Source organism: Lissotriton helveticus, chromosome 4_1, assembly GCF_964261635.1.
Source record: "Lissotriton helveticus chromosome 4_1, aLisHel1.1, whole genome shotgun sequence".
Lineage (NCBI taxonomy): Eukaryota > Metazoa > Chordata > Amphibia > Caudata > Salamandridae > Lissotriton > Lissotriton helveticus.
This window is the reverse complement of record NC_136063.1, coordinates 1,843,418,353-1,843,437,691: the sequence shown is the minus strand read 5'-3', so window position 1 is coordinate 1,843,437,691 and position 19,339 is coordinate 1,843,418,353. Positions and strand designations below refer to the sequence as shown.

The 19,339-nt window shown below is 44.0% G+C and overlaps 1 protein-coding gene across 13 annotated transcripts in view; it reads left to right on the top strand.

Moving 5' to 3' along the window:
• Positions 1-19,339, top strand: part of LOC144829388 (uncharacterized) — a 335,948-nt gene that overhangs the window by 21,070 nt on the left and 295,539 nt on the right. For all 13 annotated transcript variants that reach the window (XR_013610646.1, XR_013610645.1, XR_013610644.1 and 10 more), the window contains 2 exons: positions 9,617-9,668; positions 9,901-10,064. Coding sequence is in view for 9 of the 13 variants with exons in the window: in XM_078688496.1 (XP_078544622.1) it covers positions 9,617-9,668; positions 9,901-10,064 (216 nt within the window). In the remaining 4 variants the exon portion in view is untranslated. The remainder of the gene's footprint in view (positions 1-9,616; positions 9,669-9,900; positions 10,065-19,339) is intronic.

Below are 19,339 nucleotides of genomic sequence, written 5' to 3'. Positions count from 1 at the left end.
CAACAAATTCTAAAATCTAAACTGCTGGTCTGGTTGCTCCAGACTGGCCCTCGCTCCTGTAAAAAGGAGCAGCCCCTCTGATCTTGCTGGTCCGAGAATTAAGCTTTCTTCACTTTCTGCATGGCTTGCATTAGCCAAGGCCTGTTTGCTCCAATCAAGTTGCCGACACCGCCATCAGCTAGAGCCTTCGTGGGACAGCTCGTGATCAACTCCTTGACGTCCTAGATCTCTTTGTGTCCACGTGGCTGCGGAGACAAGCTGCACCTCATCGCCTGTTTGCACCCGACATCGCCTGGTTCCATCCTGGTTCCTCGCCAGTCACTGGCTAGTGACGTCTGAGCATTGTCCCCTCTGCTTTCAGGTCTTCACATCTTCGATCCACCCTTGGATCACACCGGACACTTCTCGCCTGGACGCCTGCAGCATCTTCATCCTCAGGCACCATCAGACTGCGTGACGAAACCCGACACACTTTGGCACCTATGCACCCGCTTCCTGTGGGTGAGGTAACTTACTAACACCAGTGTTCTTACACTGGTACACACCTCTAGTGCCTAACCCTAAAGTTTGGTAGTCCTAGTCCAGTCGGAAGACTCTTTTTGCAGTAACCTTGTAACTTTTATGCACCATTGACTTTGCATTGGTGCATGCGTGCACTTTAAGCACTGCACCCGAGTCCCGCGGGCCTTTCCCGACTTCTTCACTGTTAGTCCCGAACAGCTCCAGCGATTCCCCAGGCCCTAGGCCTATTTCCTTTCCCATTGGTGGTTCTTATACCACTATTTTAGTATATGGTTTAAGTGGCCTCTAGGGCTCATCCATATTTTGCAACTTTTGTGTATTTAAACTGTGTTTTGTTTTAACGCATTTGCTTCTGTGCTCATAAAGAGTATGGGGGATTTGTAGTAAATAAATATACATATATTTTCAATATATATCTGTGTGGTGTCCTTTCATTTGGTATTCAAGGGGATTGTGTATGGTAAAACAGCTTGCTTCACATGCCTTTACAGAGTTTAGCCTAAGGCTGCTTTGTCCACGCTACTAGGATAGCTGGTCTTTAAGGTTGACTTACAACCAATCATCATAAGGGTTGCTTGGCATGGTACAAGGTGATCACTAGAACTAGTGAGCATCATATACCAGGCCAACTTCTCACAAGGAGTGCATCTGATTACCACTTTGTTTTATATCTCTGCATATATACCCTGTTTTAGGACCATGGTGGAAATATATTGGGTATTTATTCTTTTGGTGCTTGTAATCACTTTTATTTGCTTCTGTCGACTGATTATCGCAGCACACGTATACTATACAAGAATAACTTTGGTGCAATAACTATATTGAAAATGTCCCATTTAGTATTATCTGGTTATTTCCCCAAGAACAAGAGTGCATGAGTGATTGAGCGAAAGGGGTTCTACATCTGCTACCACGATCCCTTAGGGAACAAGGGTTGTCGTGTTCAGTGGTTGCCAGAAACCATTCTCACCCTATTTGGGTTAGGGGGGCATATAGTGGCACTGTGAGCTAGCTGGTCTCTAGGCCAACATATACTACAGGGTGTTTGGAATCAGTCTAGGCACCTCACCCAAAGTTTAAGTCATCCACAAACGTGCAGATCCTATGGATTAGTAGGAACTACGCAACAGTAGAACATAGCAGTAGGTGAACTTATTATTATGTGTTTGTTTCTACTTGTGCAGTCAGACATGTCAGCCTTAGGGTTGTGTTCCTCCCAAGTTTTTGCCTTCCTCCTTCATTTTTCCAAATCTTGTTTTTGCTAGCATTAGGACTCTGGTCACTTCACCACTGATAACCAGTACTAAAGTGCATATGAGTACTCCTTCAAACATTATAATATTGACTTAGCCCCAGTTGGCATATTTAATTTACTAATACATCCCTAGTAAAGGGGAACTACATGTACCCATAGCCTGTAAATGAAATGCTACTATTGGGCTTACAGCACTGATTGTGCCACCCACTTAAGTAGCCGTTTAAAAATGCCTCAAGCCTGCCATTGCAGAGCCTGTGTGTAGTCTTAAACTACCATGTGGACTTGGCAGAATAAACACTTTTTAATACGCACAAGTCACCCCTAGGGTAGGCCCTGGACAGCCTAGAGGACAGGGTGAAAGAATTTAAAAAGTAGGACATGTACTTTTGAATTTTACATGCCCTGGTAGTCATAAACTCTTAAATTCGTTTTCACTACTACAAGGCCTATCTCTCCCATAGCATAACATTGGAGTTGCCTTATTACATTTTAAAAATATAATTTCCAAATGGGAAGAGATAAGCAGTTCATGTTTGGTGTCTGTGGAATTCTAATTTGAACTTCTAACATGGTGAAGTCAATTTTAAATTGCAATTCTGAAGAGGCCACTTTTAGAAAGTTCCAATAACAACAGTTGATGGACAGAATGCAGAACAATGTCATACATTAACCCCAGTACAGAGATCTGGGCCCAAATCCATCGCTATTTTGCTCACGATGCCATTCCAGTTTGAACCCAGCCATATGCAAATTAGTCTTGACCCTGTACCCCATGGGAATAGTCCAGCCCGAACTGCCAAGCCAGATCCTCCCTGAACTGGAAACAAGCATCCTAGGACCAATTTCGGGCTTTCAGCCCTTACCAGCCAGGATAGCATGATTCCAGTGGCAAAGAGAGCACGGGACTCACGTCTGAGTATACCAGTCCCACTCAGGGTGACAAATGCAAAAACAACAGTTGATGGACAGAATGCAGAACAATTCCATACATTCACCCCAGTACAGAGATCTGGGCCTAAATCCATTGTTTTTTTGCTCACCATGCCATTCCAGTTTGAACCCAGCCATATGCAAATCAGTCTTGACCCTGTGCCCCATGGGAACAGTCTTGCCCAAACTGCCAAGCCAGGTCCTCCCTGAACTGGAAACAAGCATCCTAGGACCGGTTTCGGGCTTCAGCCCTCATCATCCAGTATAGCTTGATTCCAGTGGCATGGAGAGCACGGGACTCATGTCTGCGCATACCCGTCTCACTCGGGGTGACGATTGCAAACACAACAGTTGATGGACAGAATGCAGAACATTGTCATACTTTTACCCCAGTACAGAGATCTGGGCCTAAATCCATAGTTTTTTTGCTCACCATGCCATTCCAGTTTGAACCTAGCCATATGAAAATCAGTCTTGACCCTGTGCCCCATGGGAACAGTTTAGCCCGAACTGCCTAGCCAGGCACAGGGTCAAGACTGATTTGCATATGGCTCTGTCTGAACTGGGGTGGCTTGGTGAGCAAAATAACGATGGATTAAACCCAGATCTGTGACTGGGGGGTGAATGGTTTGCCATTGTGCAACATTCCGTCCATCATCTTGTGTGTTTTGCTGTTCACCCTATGTGGGAAGGGTATGCCCAGAAGTGGGTAACGTGCTCACTACGCCACTGGAGTCAAGCTATCTTGGCTGAATACGGCTGATAGCCAGAAACTGGTCCTAGGATGCTTGATTCCGGTCCAGGGAGGATATGGCTTGGCAGTTCGGTCTGGACTGTTCCCATGAGGCACAGGGTCGAGACTGATTTGCATATGGCCATGTCTGAACTGGGGTGGCTTGGTGAGAAAAATAACGATGGATTAAACCAAGATCTGTGACTGGGGGTGAATGTTTTGCCATTGTGCAACATTCCGTCCATCATCTTGTGTGTTTTACTTTTAGAAAGTTGAAATCTTCTTGCCTACACCATTTGATGCCTGCATCCTATCTCTGAGAAAAAGAACAATTGATGGACAGAATGCAGAACAATATCATACATTCACCTCAGTACACAGATCTGTGGCTAAATCCATTGTTTTTTTGTTCACCATGCCTATCTCTGGTCACAGAACAGGGTGTAGTTGGCAGTTGGCATGTGTGTAATCTTCCTAGACAGCCATGCACACTGGGAACTTAGATGTAACTGGATGGGTCATCAGTGGCAGGATGGAAGGAACTGGGCACAGCCTCACTTATACCTGAAAAGGATGTGTTTAGTCTTGACAGAAAGGGTCTAACAACCCTGCATTGTCACTTCAGACATCTTGGAGCCAAGGCAGGGGAGGCAGGGAATTACATGCACTTTAAAGCCACTGTCTAGAAGCTTTCCCACCCTTCCAGAGCCAGGACACCACTGTATAAAAGAAGGACCTCAAAAACCACCACTTCAGTACCCTTCTGAACCTGTAGATACTCTGACATGAAGAAGGACTGCTGTCCGGCTACAAGGGGTGCCACTCTGATGGACTGCTCTCTACAAGGAACTGCTACCCTGCTGTGCTGACCTGTTACCTGCTGCCCTTTTGCCTGGGGATGAATGAAGACCTGCGATTCCATCTTTAACCCAAGACTCCAGATTGACTCAAAGGGACTATCTGCCGGCCTCCTGAACTTAGCCTCAGGGATATAACAGGATTCCCAACAACTCTTGGACCCTCTTCAATGAATTCCTGAACCCCCTTAGGCCCTGGACCCTTTTGTGGCTCCTGAGCTCTTACATTCAAGCTTTTGGGCTCTTCTGCAAATGGGCCAGTTCGCACCAGAACCGTGCCACTCACAAAGAAAATCAGTGTTAACTGTTGCAAGCCTGTTTCTTTGCACAGCAGCATTGTCAGCCCACAGGGGACCACCAATGTGAATCTCCAGCTCGCCCATCGGCAATGCCAGATCTGTTCTTTGTGTCTTGCTGTGTGCCGCCCCAAACACTCTCCTTGCTCCCAGCGACCCTGTCCAATGCAAACGGGGCTCTTGGCACCAAACTTGAGAAGGTGAAACTTCAGTGGAGTAAGCTGGGACTGTATCTGACCTGTGCTCCATTGGGGTAGGCCTGAACTTTTGACTTTGACCCAGACCGGAGTGATCAGATAACAGTTGGTGTTTTCTGCTTTTAGGCGCTATATTGCAGTTTATTCTTTTAAAATTCACAACTCTGGTTCCACTGATAGCATTTTTGTCATTTTGGTCTTGTTTTTTTATTTAATGTGTGGTGGTTTCACTGTGTTATTATTTACAGTGTTGCACAAATACCTTACACATTGCCTTTAAGTTAAGCCTGGCTGCTCTGTGCCAAGCTACCAGGTAATTTGGGATTTGCGTGTGCCTTACCCAGATAATGATTGTGATTGCTGCTTGACCAGGGCTCACAATCCATTCAAATAGAAACCCAATTTCTTGGGATTTATATTTTGGCGGACGGTATATCTGTCACTGTTTTGACAGAGTACCTCGTCCTTTAAGATCTAAATCAGGCCCTCTGCTTACATAATATTTCCATTCAGGTGCTGAATACCTGTGACAAGGTACTCTTTCCCTCTTAGATCTCCTGGATGTCTGTTAATCTTCTTCCATATCACGTATATCAATTGATTCTGTTCCTGTGATGATGGTTTTTGATATGCACTCAAGTGACACACTAGATTTTAGTTGTCCGCTACTCTTTGGCAATTCGTCTCTCCTTTGAAGTCTTTCACTTATTGCATCTGTTCTCTCATCAGAGTCATCCAGTTGCACTGTTGGTAGCTCTGCAGCATCCCCTCTCTCAGGCGTCAGATCGTTGTCTTCAGGGGATACTTCCATACCACTCTGTGAAATTTCAGGAACCTGAGTGGTAAGGGACTCTGATGGATATCACCACCCACCCTCGGTCGTCCAGGGCACATGCACACAAGAGGTTGGGAACCTGCCTCAAATGCCACCATCTCATCAAGTAGGCACCTCACCCACTGGGTGTGTGGGGCATGTATCCAGTTGGGTAACCCACCACATTTCACAACAGTGTTGATGATCAAGATCACCTGATAGGGCCCCTTCCACCTTGCCTACAAACAGGATTTTAAAATGTGCTTTATTATTAGGACCTAATCACCGGGGCTAAAGTCATGGCACTGCTCCTGACTTGGGATGGCAGAAGCATCCCCAACCTGGTGAGAGATGGAAGGAACCACATCAGCCAACCCTTGCACTATTCGTGAATCAAGTAATCTGTGAAATTTACAAGCACATTTGCAGGCACAGCAAGCAGTCACATAAAATGTCCTATGAGTATTGAGCATGGGGACAATCCCATTCTTCTGTCAATAGTGCTTCGGAGACTCTTCAAAACTAAGGGCAAGGCACCTGGCCATTTCAGATAAGTGGATGTGCATACATTGGCAAAACAGGATTTCAGTGTGATATTCAGTAGCTCGACTATTCCTGAAGCTTCTGGTCAGTAACTACAATGAAATCTTTGTTCAACTTGTAATGCCAGACATAGCATTTTTAAGAACCTCATTATTAAAATGATCCCCTCAGTATGACTCCAGAGAAACTGGAAATCTGAACCTTGGTATGAGTTCCTGTAACAGCATTTTGGCTGCAGTGAGACTGTCATTTCTCTGTGTTGGGTAGACTTCCACCCATGAGGAGGAAATGCACCCTAGGCCATGATATATCTCAGCCTATTACAAACGGGTATTTTGATAAAAAACAGCTGCATTCTGTTAAAGGGTACTCCAGATCTACCTTCATGGTTCTTGATTACAGGGGTTCATCTCCCTACATTCATTTGCTGACTTATCACACATCTGTGGCACCATTCCTCAGTTAATCAAAATTGCAGTAACTCTCTCTGGTGACACCGTCCTTGTTCCTTTCTCAACGAGTTGCCCTAAATACAGGACCTCTTTTTGTCAGTATTATAACTTTTTCGAGGACACTTAGATTCTATTCGCAGTCGAATGATTAAGCAAAGCAATCATATCCTTTTTGTAGGCTTCATGTGTACTTCACACCCCAAGTTTGCCATCAATGTACTGTACAAGAACCGAATTACAGGGCGTTTGTCTCAAGATTCTTTTTTAAGATTTGATTAAAGATCAATGGACTTTCGTAATACCCATGTGGGACACTGCACCATGCCAAATATCTTTTTTTTACCTTTGAAAGAGAAGAAATAGAGTGTCCTCATGCAATTGGAATGAGAAGAAATCTTGACAAAGGTTCACTAAAGTGACCCACTCTGCCTCACAGGGAATCTGAAACAATATTGTAGCTTGATTCGGTACCATGGAACAACATAGGATGACTATATTATACATTTTTCAGAAGTCCTGCCTGATTCTGCATTTGCTGTTTGACTTCTGTGAGCCCATGATCAGCTAATTGTAAGGACTTCTGACTATTTCTCTCAAAATTCCTTGTAACATTGATTCAATCCCAGGAGGGGTCCCATGTAGGGCTTTTGTTCCCAAAGATCAGGACTTCAGTTTTATCTGTGTTGAGCTTTGGGCAATTCTGTTTCATCCAGTTTAATAAGTTAGACATGCAGGTGTGGAAGTTGCTCCTGATGGTGTTATTGTTGTCTGTGATAGAGTGGGTGAACTGGGTATTGTCTGTTTAAGGTACAATTTGGTTCCATGGGATCTTATAGCTTGAGTGAGTGGTGCCATGTTGACACTGAAGAGTGGAGGGTTCAGCGGTGATCCTTGATGGACTCTGCAGATGATCTTCTGGGGTTTGAAGGTGTAGGGCGGGTACCTGTTTCACTGGGTCCTGTAAGACAGAAAAGAGGCCAGCCAGCTCAGGGTAGGGCCATGTATTCTGAAGTTCTGGAGTCTTGTGATAATGGTGCTGTTGGTCGGTGTCAAATTCTGCTTAGAGGTTGAATAGTATTATTGATGTGTTTTCTCCTTTGTCCATGATGGTTTGGATGTTGTCAGTTACTGCGATGAGAACAGTTTCCGTGCTGTCGTTGTTGCGGAATACAGTCTGCGAGATGTCTAGTAGATGGTATCTTTCAAGATGGTTGGAGAGTTGCTTGCTAGCTTTCTCCACAATTTTGGATGGGAAGGGTAGGAGTGAGATGGGTTTGTAGTTGCTGAGCTCTATGGGGTTTGACATGGTTTTTGTTCAGGAGAGCTATGATTTCTACATGTTTCCAGTTGTCTGGTAAAGATCCACTTTGGGTGGATGTGTTGATGATGGTGGTGAGGTGAGAGCTCCTCATGGGTTGAAGATATGGTGGGGTAGGGGTCAGTGGAGGCCCCAGGGTTGATTGTTTTCATGATTGTGGCAGTATCTTCTGAGGTGAGGGGTTCCCAGTTTATTATCCAGTGGTCTGATTTGGTGGTGGTGGCCAGCTGGTTGATTGGTTCTTGTGTCTAATGTTGGGGGTCAAAGTTGCTATAGATGCTGAGGATTTTGGGGAGGTTGTTGCAGAGGTCTTGCAAAGGGGTGTTGGAGTTTGTGGCAGCTGTGGCATTGAAGAATATTTTGACAATTTTGAAGAGTTCTTTGCAGTTGTTAAAGCTGTTTTCAGTCCAAAAGCTAGGGCTGTTTTTCTCTCCTCGTTAAGTTGGGTGTGGTAATTTGTGAGTGCAGACCTGTTTACGTTTCTTGGGAAGATGTCCCGAATTGCTCCATGTTCTCTACAGTTGTTTGCAGAATTGTTTGGAGTTTCTAAGGTCTTCTGTGTACCAGCTGGCTTGTGTTTTCATTCTTGAGTATCTGATGTTGTTCAGGAGGCTAGGATGTCTGTACTGGAATTCAGACAGTTGTTGAAGGCTTTAATGTCAGCATGCTGGTCTCCAATGAGGTTTGGTTGGTGAGCAGTAAGGGTTTTAGTCAAGTCTGTGTACTTTATCCTGTTCCAACTATGTCTGAGGTTGTAGATAGTCCTTGGAGAGGGGGGTTGGGGTGCATCAATGAAGAAGTGGATTATGGTGTGGTCTGTTCAGATGACCAGAGTCAGGTCACTGAACTTGACCTTGTTGCTGAATTTGAAAATGGAGCCAATGGTGTGTCCTAAAAAAATGTGCCTCAGCACTGTAGCTCTTGACGTCGCACTAGTGTGTCATGATGATAAATCTTAAGTACTAATATGCTCAAATTTCAGTGGCCTCCCTAGCTTGAAGCCACAATTGATCAGAAACCCAAAGAATATTGAAAAGGAGTGTCAAATATATCAGACTTTTTTATGTTGTTAACCTTCACTCTCCTGAAATCCAGGTTGTTCAACTTGAGAGATGAGACGCCAATTCTCTTCCGCCCCTAAAAACATATAATAGCCCAAATGGATGTACAACTCAGTTTGGCAAGAATAGATTCCCAGGGGAAGGGGGAAAAATGGGACAAAATAATAAACAAAAAAGAAGCACTCCTCTGGTTACGGCTCACGTTGATTAGACGTCACTCCTTTCTAGCTTAAAAGCCTTCAGCAAGTCTTACTTCTGGGAGTTGACAAGTACATCTAAAACATAAGCGAATATGTGATCACACTTCTCTTATAAAAACCATATCTTGTCTTTTTCTCTAAATGTTTATAACATTAGTCAAGAAGATACCTTTGTATAAAACGTGATTCTGATTCACCATAAGGAGTTTTTATGAAAAAATGCTATTATCCTTATCTTTAAATCTGTGGAAATAAAATGACAACAATCACTGACCTGCACTGTTATTCCAGTACACTATATAGTATTACCTTTGCACTAACTTATTAAATAATAACTTCCAAAAACATACAAATAGTATTCACAATGTTCACTGAGTCTTACTATGCTCTCAATAAAGTTCTTTCTCTCCTCTTGTGTTTTCTTTTTATGCTCAGATTTGTGATTGTGGCGACAGAAGCGTCCCGGACTATGCTCAGGGATTCAAAGGTAAGTCATCGGAAGTTTCATTAAGCACAAATATCTGTTCTTTCAGTTTTGTAGCTCCTTCGTTATTACCAAAGTCTTGATTCTGTAAACAATGTTCAGAAAATCAAAGAATACACACTCGCAAAAACAAATGGAGTTGGTAATTACCTTTTTGCCTTTATGCGCACTTCTCTCTATGCAAGCTTTTTCAAAGATCTTACTTGATTTATGATTTCTATTTCTTTTGTTGCAGATCAGACAGGTTTCCCCTCAAGACCGGAAAGGTAGATTTGCCGCATTGGTGTCACCTAGGAAACCCTGCCGAAGCTGGATCACCGCTGAAACACTTCTCGCGCTGGGAAGGTGCCTTGAAGACTGCAGAGGAACACACAGGACTGGAGCTGCCCCGGAAATCAGGTGAGGAAGAGGATTCAATGAGCACAAGTGAGTTCTGTTGTAATGTGGGGCCTTTTATACTGTTTCTTCTGGTGGGGTTCTCCAGTTAGGGTGTGGTTAGAAGAATATGGGAAGCATGCTTCAACTGCCATTAAGGCAATATGCTGATTATGCAAATGAGCCCCTGAGCTCAAACTGAATATATAGTTTATTCCTGCATCAGGTTGTACAAAAATGTCACTTTGGCCTATGCTTGTGCAAAAGGGGCAAACTTGAAAACCCCTCAGAGTAAAATATAAAACAAGGAACATTATTCATGACAAAGTAAAAACAAAAGACACACAGAGCCAATCCTCATTACACAGTATGGGGCTGGGCTATGTTCTTAGTACAAACCCTAACAGTCGCTCCCCTCAAAGGCCACCCTATAGGGCGAGGTTTCTGTCAGAATCGCCAATGAAATTGTTTTACCAATTTGGGAGCGTGAACAAATGAAGCTGGTTCCCAGGAATTTTCATCAGCAGAGTAACCTTTCCATGCTATCAAATAACGAAGTTTGCCTTGTATTCTCTTAGCGTCTAAAATACAATGTACTTCATATTCCAAATGACCATCAATAGGGATCGGCGGGGGAGGAGGTTCTTGTCTGGTTTCTGAATTATAAGGTTTTAACAGGGACACATGAAAGGTGGGATGCATGGAATAATCAGAAGGTAACTCTAATTGTACAGTAACTGTGTTTATGACCTTATTTATAGGAAAAGGTCCGATATAACGTTGATGTAATTTTCGTGGACCTACTATATTTAAATTCTTAATGGATATTTATTTATTTATTTATTTTATTGAATTTGTATTGCGCTCAGCTACCCGTAGAGGGTTTCCCGGCGCCAGGGACAGCCTAAAGAAGAAAGATAGGTAATTGCTGAAAACAGGAGAAGCAGAGAACATTTGACCAACTAAAACAGAAAAGTTTTTAGCTTTTTGCGAAAGGCTAGAAGATTAGTTTCCGTTTTAAGCGTCAGCGGAAGAGCATTCCACATCTTCGGCCCCAAATGGGCAAAAGAGCGGCCTCCCATTTTTGTCAAGCGAATTCTAGGAATTACAAAATTGGCTTGATTTGATGACCTAAGGGAACGATTTGGCTGGTATGGCCGGACAAGATTGTGCAAGTATGTGGGAGCAGAACCCTGACGGATTTTGAACATAAGGCACAAAGTTTTAAAAGCTACACGGTCAGCAATTTTTAACCAATGAAGGTCACATAGGGCTTGTGTTGCAGACATTCTGCGTGGGACATTGCACAGAAGGCGGGCAGCTGAGTTCTGCACAACCTGGAGTATATTCATTGTAGCTCTATCAGCTCCCAGATAGAGCACATTGCCGTAGTCGATACGGGACATTACAAGAGCCTGGACAACAGTTCGACGAGTAGACTCAGGCAGCATCCATAGGATCTTCTGCAACCAGCGTAGAGTGTTAAAGCAGATTGCAGCGACCTTAGTTGCCTGTTGACGCATCGAGAGTTTCTCGTCGATTAGAAAGCCGAGGTTACGAACAACTGGCACGGGGGTAGGCAGTGGACCCATGTCACTAGGCCAATGTCTAGAACCCCACAGATCTTTATGTTTGCCAAGTACGATAACCTCGGTCTTTTCACCATTGAGTTTTAGCAGGTTGGCCTGCATCCAGGCTGCAACCCGAGAAAGGCCGATTTTAAGGGCAGAGGTGTCCTGAGACCTACTGTCAGACAGGGAGAACACGATCTGCGTATCATCTGCATAGGAGTAAATAGACAGACCGGCGGCCTCTACTATCGTGGCAAGGGGTCTGATGTAAATATTGAACACTAAAGGGCTCAATATAGACCCCTGCGGAACGCCATAAGCAGATGAGCAGATCGCCGATTCAGCTTTGGTTGAAAATACCTGAAAGGTGCGCTCATTAAGAAATGAAGCCACCCAGGCAAGCGCAGATCCTGCAACACCAAGGGATAGCCACACTTTATCTCAGCCGCGGTCGGTAGAGGAAGTACCTGCCGGGCGGTGACGTGGGAAGGGGGAGGGGCAGGGTGGAGGGTAGTAATCTATGGATTGCGGAGTTTACAGGTAAGTAAACATATAAATAAATAAAACGAATGTCATTGCGTGCACTGCATTCCCAAATGCGATGCAGTGCGCGCAACAAAATGTGTTTTATTTATTTATATGTTTACTTACCTGTAAAGCTCCGTAATCCATATATTACTACCCACCCACCCTGGCCCTCCCCCTCCCCACACCACCACACAGCAGGTACTCCCACTAACGACGCGGCTACTTTCTCTCCTACTTGATAACTTGGAGCAGAGTTTCTGTGTTTGTCCGCTTGTCTTTTCATTATTTCTTTGTAATTATTTAAATGTTTTTTAGCCTTTTCTTGAATATCTAATAAATGGTGGAGATGATCTGTGACTGCAGGTGTAAAGGATGAGTCTACTGATATTGGTAAGGCCTTTGGATGATAGCCATTTAAAAAATAGAAGGGTGTACATTGTGTAGTTGAGTGCACACTATTATTATAAATTAATTCAGCCAAAGGTAAAGCTTTATCCCATTCGCTAGTAAATTCAGCCATTAAACAACATAGCGTTTGTAATAGTGTTTGATTTGTTCTCTCTGTTTGACCATCGGTTTCCGAATGGAAGACTGTGGATAAAGCTATGTCCATTTGTAAATGTTTGCAAAAGTCTGTCCAAAATTTAGAAGTGAATTGACAACCCTTGTTGGACACAATTTTAGTCAGCAGGCCATGCAGGCGCACTATGATTGCCATGAAAATGTTAGTAAATTATGCTGCAGTCGGAATTTTTTGTAGTGGAATAAAATGTGCCATTTTCGATAAATACTATCACGATTAGATTACTCCAATGGCCTAATGGCCGGTGTAAAAAAAAACATGTTAAAATAATTACAGAGTGTCCAACACGCGGCAGCTAGACTAGTTCTGAAATCATCTAGAACAGTGTTTCCCAAACTGGGGTCCGCGGACCCCCAGTGGTCCGTGACACATTCCCAGGGGGTCCTCAGGCAACAGTTTTAAAAGCACAGAAAAGTTTCTTGTATAATTAGCAGCTTTCCAGCAGCAATAAAAGTGTCAAGATAAAGCCAGTGATTAATGTACCTGCTGGAGCGTGATGAGAGTTTTGTTTAGTGGCAGCTTTGACTTAACTAACGTAGCACAGAGGGTTAATGTGCCTACTGCAAAGAACGTGTAACATGCATTTTAAAAAGCAGCATTTTATGTGCATAGGTTCGTGGTTACTGCTTTTGTCACAGAGATTCTTTTGTTACTGTGCACTTCATAAGTGACAATCGTAATGTAGCAGAGGGACCTATAAACTGTCATCAAAGAGCTGCTTGCAAACTGCATGGTACCAGTTAGTAACTTTTGTTTTTCCCAGCTATTCATTATCCTGATGCTGCTAAAAAGATTTATTTGGGTGGAAATACATTTTTAATGTTAAAGTCAGTGCTAGCCACTGTGTTATGTTCTGAATCCTGAGTTTGTGCTTTTCCAGACCAGGCACTCTTTAAACATTTTATATACACACTGATTTACATGTACGATTCAATGTCTCTATATGTGTGTGATGTAAAGTGCTCTGACATCCTACAATGGTATGAGAGATGCTATAAAACAAATGAAATACATGTGACAGAGGGGCTATTACTTCAATATAAAATACTAGGGGCCAGATGTACGATCCGTTTTTATATGCGTGAACGGGTTTGTGAACCCGCTTTCACATGCAACAAGCATTGGAAATGCAATAGGTCTCGCAGCATTAGAGTTAGTGCTTTTAGAATTGTTTATGGGTTTTTTTTGTAAATCTTTAGCATTTTTGTTTCCTGTAGCCAATGCTAAAGAATTACAAAAAAAAAAAGCCATAAACATTTCTAAAAGCTCTAACTCAAATGCTCCGAGACCTATTGCACTGTGTGAGGGTGAGGGGTTGAGGGTGAGTGAGGGTGAGGGTGGGTGAGGGTGAGTGAGGGTGAGTGAGGGGTTGAGGGTGAGTGAGGGTGAGGGGTTGAGGGTGAGTGAGAGTGAGGGTGAGTGAGGGTGAGGGTGGGTGAGGGTGAGTGAGGGTGAGTGAGGGGTTGATGTTGAGGGTGAGGGGTTGAGGGTGAGTGAGGGTGAGTTGGGGTTCACCCAGAAACCCCAACTATGAACACAATTCCCTGAAAAAAAGCTTCATCAAGGTACCATGCGTGTATCCCATAGGCATGCGCAACATGAAATACTGATCGCATGCGCACAGCGTGATTCGAGGGAGGAGGCTACACTGTGATGAACTACTCTTTCAGACAAGCGCGCAAATATACTTTACTCTGTTGCACCTGCGCACAGCTTAAGACACTGCTCACCTAGCCCTGTATGGACGGAATATAAGTGGACAGGGCCCCGAGGTTTAATTTAATATAAACTCGAGACTCCGGTGAAGTAAAATGTAACTGTTAAAAACATAATGAAACTTATACAGATCCAAAAATCTAAAACACCGATTGAATCCAGAGGAAAACATTTGAAGCTGACGACAACTGAATCGCTTTTGGGACGACTCTCAAGACAGACCCATTAGGTGTGTTCTCCCGACACCCATTATACGTGTTGATACACAACGAACTAACTGAGCACAAGCTTTTTGGTTACATTAGTTTGTCAATATACCGTTTACAGGCAGAGCAGATTAAAGAATGATACAGACTAAAAGAATGCCGTACAACACGGGTATCCTTGACTCGAGCTCCAGCTACAGCTAATGTTTTTCCTAATTGGAACGTGACTTTATTTTACCTTTCTGTCACATTTGTTTACAGGTAGTGGTGTATAATGTAAAATATCCTACCTATTGAGAGGGAATTCAATTCTCGTCTTGTCTCGAACAGACTGCGGGCAGGGGAGGGGGCGGAGCGGGGAGAGGGAACAGACGGAGGGAAGGCCAGATAAGGGGAGGGGGGAGGAGAGTAGGAGGAGGAGAGTAGGGGAGGCACGGCCTAGCGGCCGTGCAATCAAGAAGTGAGGGGGCGGGAGAGTAGGCAAGGCAGGCGGCTGGGGGGAGGGGGGAGGAGAAATGCGACGCGACATGGCAGGCAGAGAAAATGGGGAGGGGGCGGATCCGGAGGTGCGTCGTGACACTCGTGAGGGGGAGTGGAGAAGGAGGGGGGAGTAGAGTAGGGGAGGCACGGCCTAACGGCCGTGCAATCAAAAAGTGAGGAGGCGGAGCTGGGGGAGGCTGTGACAGAGAGAGCAGGCAATGCAGGCGGCTGGGGGCTTGTGCACGCGCTTTGAAGCTCATTGCGCATGCGCATTGAGCTTCAATTTCTCGTGCACTGCAAGGAATCGCCACGATTCCTTGCAAGTTGGATAAAGAGTGGATAAGCCCCCATAGTCTCGCAAGCTCGATGCGCATGCGCATCGACAGGCGAGACCTAAAAACGTATTGGGCCATGTACATTGCCTATTTCGCGAGTTGCAATTTTTTGCGACTCGCTAAATAGGTTTTGCAACTTGCTATTTGGAAGGGGCATTCCCTTCCAAATAGCGAGTCTTAAAACCATGTACAAATGTTTTGCGGTCGCAAAACACTCGCAATTACCACTTACTTCAAGTAGATGGTAATGCATTTACAAATGGGAAGGGGTCCCCAGGGGACCCCTTCCCCTTTGCAAATGCATGCAAATTTATTTTTTAAGGGCAGGCAGTGGTCCCAGGGACCTCTGCCTGCCCTTAGAAAATGAAACTAAAACGTTTCATTTTCTTTTTTTTTTTAAATGCATGGTAAATGGGCTGCATTTTTTTAAAAACTGCTTTATTTAAAAGCAGTCCCAGACATGGTGGCCTGCAGAGCCCAGCAGGCACCATACCTAGGAGGGCTGGCATTCCCAATAGGCTCGCAAATTACGAGAGGCTCATTAATATTAATGAACCTCGCAATTTGCGACCCCATTGGGAATACGAAACAGTGTTAAACACACTGTTGTACATTTCAATTAGCGACTCGCAATTTGTCACTTGCAATATTTCGCCAATTGCGAGGCGCTAAATGAAATGGTCGTACATCTGGCCCCAAAATCCTTAGGGTCTGATTTACAAGACTCTTACGCCTCTTTTATGCCGCCGTTGCCTCTCTTTCGTGAGGCAGCTGCGACGCAAAAGATGCGCCATGGTGCAGGGTATTTACAACGTGACGCATCTGGGAGATGCGCCACGTTGTAAAGCCCTGCGCCAGAAGAAGGCGTTCCGGCGCAGGAACGCCGCCTAAAAGTGGCGGAGTGAAATCTACAAGATTTCACTCAGTCACTTTGGGGCCCATGCGGCGTCAAAACCCTGCGCCTGCTTGAAGCAGGCGTAAGGATTGACGCAGCATTAACAAGATTCAACCCCCCCAGAGCATTGCTGGAGCTGTGTCGCGCTTGAGACACAACTCCAGCAATGCGCCACCTTTAAGGCACATATGCGTCATGCATCTGTGCTTTTTTGCCCCATGAGGCGCAGCATTGTAAATGCAGCGCATCAATGGTGGCGGAGGCATGGCGCACAATAAATGGCGCATCCCTGCTGATATGCATGTATGAGTCACTTATTGTAAATCTGCCCCTAAGTACTTTGAGTATTTGTTTTGTGTGCACACGTGTGTATTTTTTTCGAATTACTGTTTTAATATTTGAAATTTAACTCATACAAATTGCTTGGGGGTCCCCGGCTTCCAGTGGTGACTCAATGGGGGTCCTCAGGAGTCAAAAGTTTGGGAACCACTGATCTAGAAGATCTTCTGCCTCTGCCGCGCTTCAGATCCTTCACTGGCTGCCCCTACATAAAAGGATTCTTTTTAAGATCCTGCTAACCGCCTTTAGATCCCTCAATAAGACAGGCCCGAAATACCTTACGAGACGTTTCACTTGTTATGATCCTCCGAGATGCCTGAGGTCATCGGGGGGTAATCTAATCAACATCCCTAGATTCAAGCTTAAAACTAAAGGAGGAAAGACTTTTACAGTACTGGCCTCTAAGGCCTGGAACGCCATGCCCGTGAACCTCAGACTCCTAGTACAGGAAAACGCCTTCAGGAAAGATTTAAAAACTTGGATCTTTAGTCTGCCAGGCGGTTTCGTAATGGCTGCCATTTAGAGCCTCCTACTTGGTTTATACACGTGTTTTCAGCGCCAGGATGCTCCTTCCGGAGCAACAGTCAGCGCTCTAGAAATACCCCATACAAAATACAAATACAAATACAAATAATCTACAGCTACCAAAATGGTTGTAAAATGATTGTCTGCTGGTAAATTGGTGATGAAATCTACGCTTATGGTATGCCAAGGAGTTGGAGGGGTTGGTAATGGTTGCAATAACCCGGCTGGTGCTTTATGTGAAGATTTATTGCTGGCACAAATTGGACAGGATGCCACGTATTTTGAACGTCTTTTCTTAAAGAAGACGATCATAAATGTTTCTTGCAATTATCTAGGGTTTTCAGATTACCAGGGCGACCTGCAAAGGCTGAGTCATGATGCCAAGCTAAGACCTTTTCTTGTAACTCAATGGTTGGAAAGAATAATAAGGAATTATGATAGAGTAAACCATCTTGAATAGAATTTTGGGGATTTTTTAACCATTCTTGTACATTTATATTCAGATGTTCCGTCTTAACTAGTCTGCTTGTACTATAGCAGCCAATATTTTCTCTGGGAAAAAATGGGAGTACTTATTATATCTTTTTTAGATTCAGTAGTGTAGCCATATCTTGATAAAATGTCTAATTGGATTTGTTTTGACCCTGGTCTATATGTAATCACGAAGTCAAATGCACTAAAGAAATGTAACCATCACATTTGACGAGGTGTAAGGACCTTCACAGAAATAAAACATTGTTAATTCTTATGATCACTAAATATGGTTACAGGATATTTGGTTCCCATTAAATGATGGCGCCATTCAGTGAATACTAACTTTATTGCTAACAATTCCCTCTCTGCCACCATATAATGCTGCTCAGCAGGGAGTCATTTTTTAGAATAGAAGGCTACGGGATGTTACTGGCCATCCTGTTCATCTCTTTGTTAGAGAACTTCTCCCACTGCCTTTTGTGAAGCATCTGATTCCAAAGACAAAGAAATGTCAGGGTCTGGATGCCTTAACAAAGGTGCCGAAGTAAATTTTTCTTTTAGTTGAGAAAAAGCTTGAGCTGCCTTCTCTGCCCATGAAAATATTTGTCTCTTTTGAAGAAGCTTGGTGCTAGGTACAACTGTTTCTGCAAAGTGAGGTATAAAACATCTATAGAAATTAGCAAAACCTAAAACCTTCTGTACTTCTTTTACTGATGTGGGCTCTGGCAAATCTCCTATAGTGCTCACTTTTTAGGATCCAACATGATCCCTGCTGGTGATAGACAATATCCTAAGAACTCAACCGTGTCAGTGTTAAAGACACATTTCTCTAATTTTGCAAACAGATGATTTTCTAGCAATTTGGCTAGTAATGCTTTCAGTTGATGAATATGTTCTCTATTTTTAGAATAAATGAGTTTATCATCAATGTATACAATAACACTGATATCAAGGAATTCATTCAATACTTCATTTTAAAGTATTAAAAGGCCGCAGGGGCATTACATAAGCCAAAGGGCATGACTGTGTACTCAAATAAACCAAACTTGGTTCAGAAGGCCGTTTTCCATTTGTCATGTTCTTTTACTCAGACAAGATGGTATGCCCTTCCTAAATCTAAATTAGTGTAGATGGTGGAATGATGTAATTGGTCAAGAAGAAGTGAAATTAGAGGCAAAGGATATTTAATTTGAATAGTGGCCTTATTTAATCTACGATAGTCAAACACACACATAAGCCACTACCATCACGCTTAGGTATGAAAAACAGTGGAGAAGAGACTGGAGATGTTGAGTGTCGGATGAATCCTGATGCTAATAACTCATCTAAATAAGTTCTTAAGTACTAAGGGGTCGATAAGGATGGAGGATGGACTTTGTCCGTCCGCCATCCTGTCTGGGGCAGGGACCATCCGCCACAAGGGCGGAGGTACCGTGCCCCGAATTAGGGTGCATCCGCCATAGTGGCGGGTGCAACCCGCATTTTTAACATTGCGGCCGACGGTGCTGAAAGCACCGTCCGCCGCAATGTCAAAAATGCATGTTGTGCGTTTCACAGCACAACATGACAGGCACCGCGCGGTGCCTGCCATGTTGTACTGTGAAATGCAGGGGGATACCGTAGGTACCCCCCAGGAGCACCCCCCTC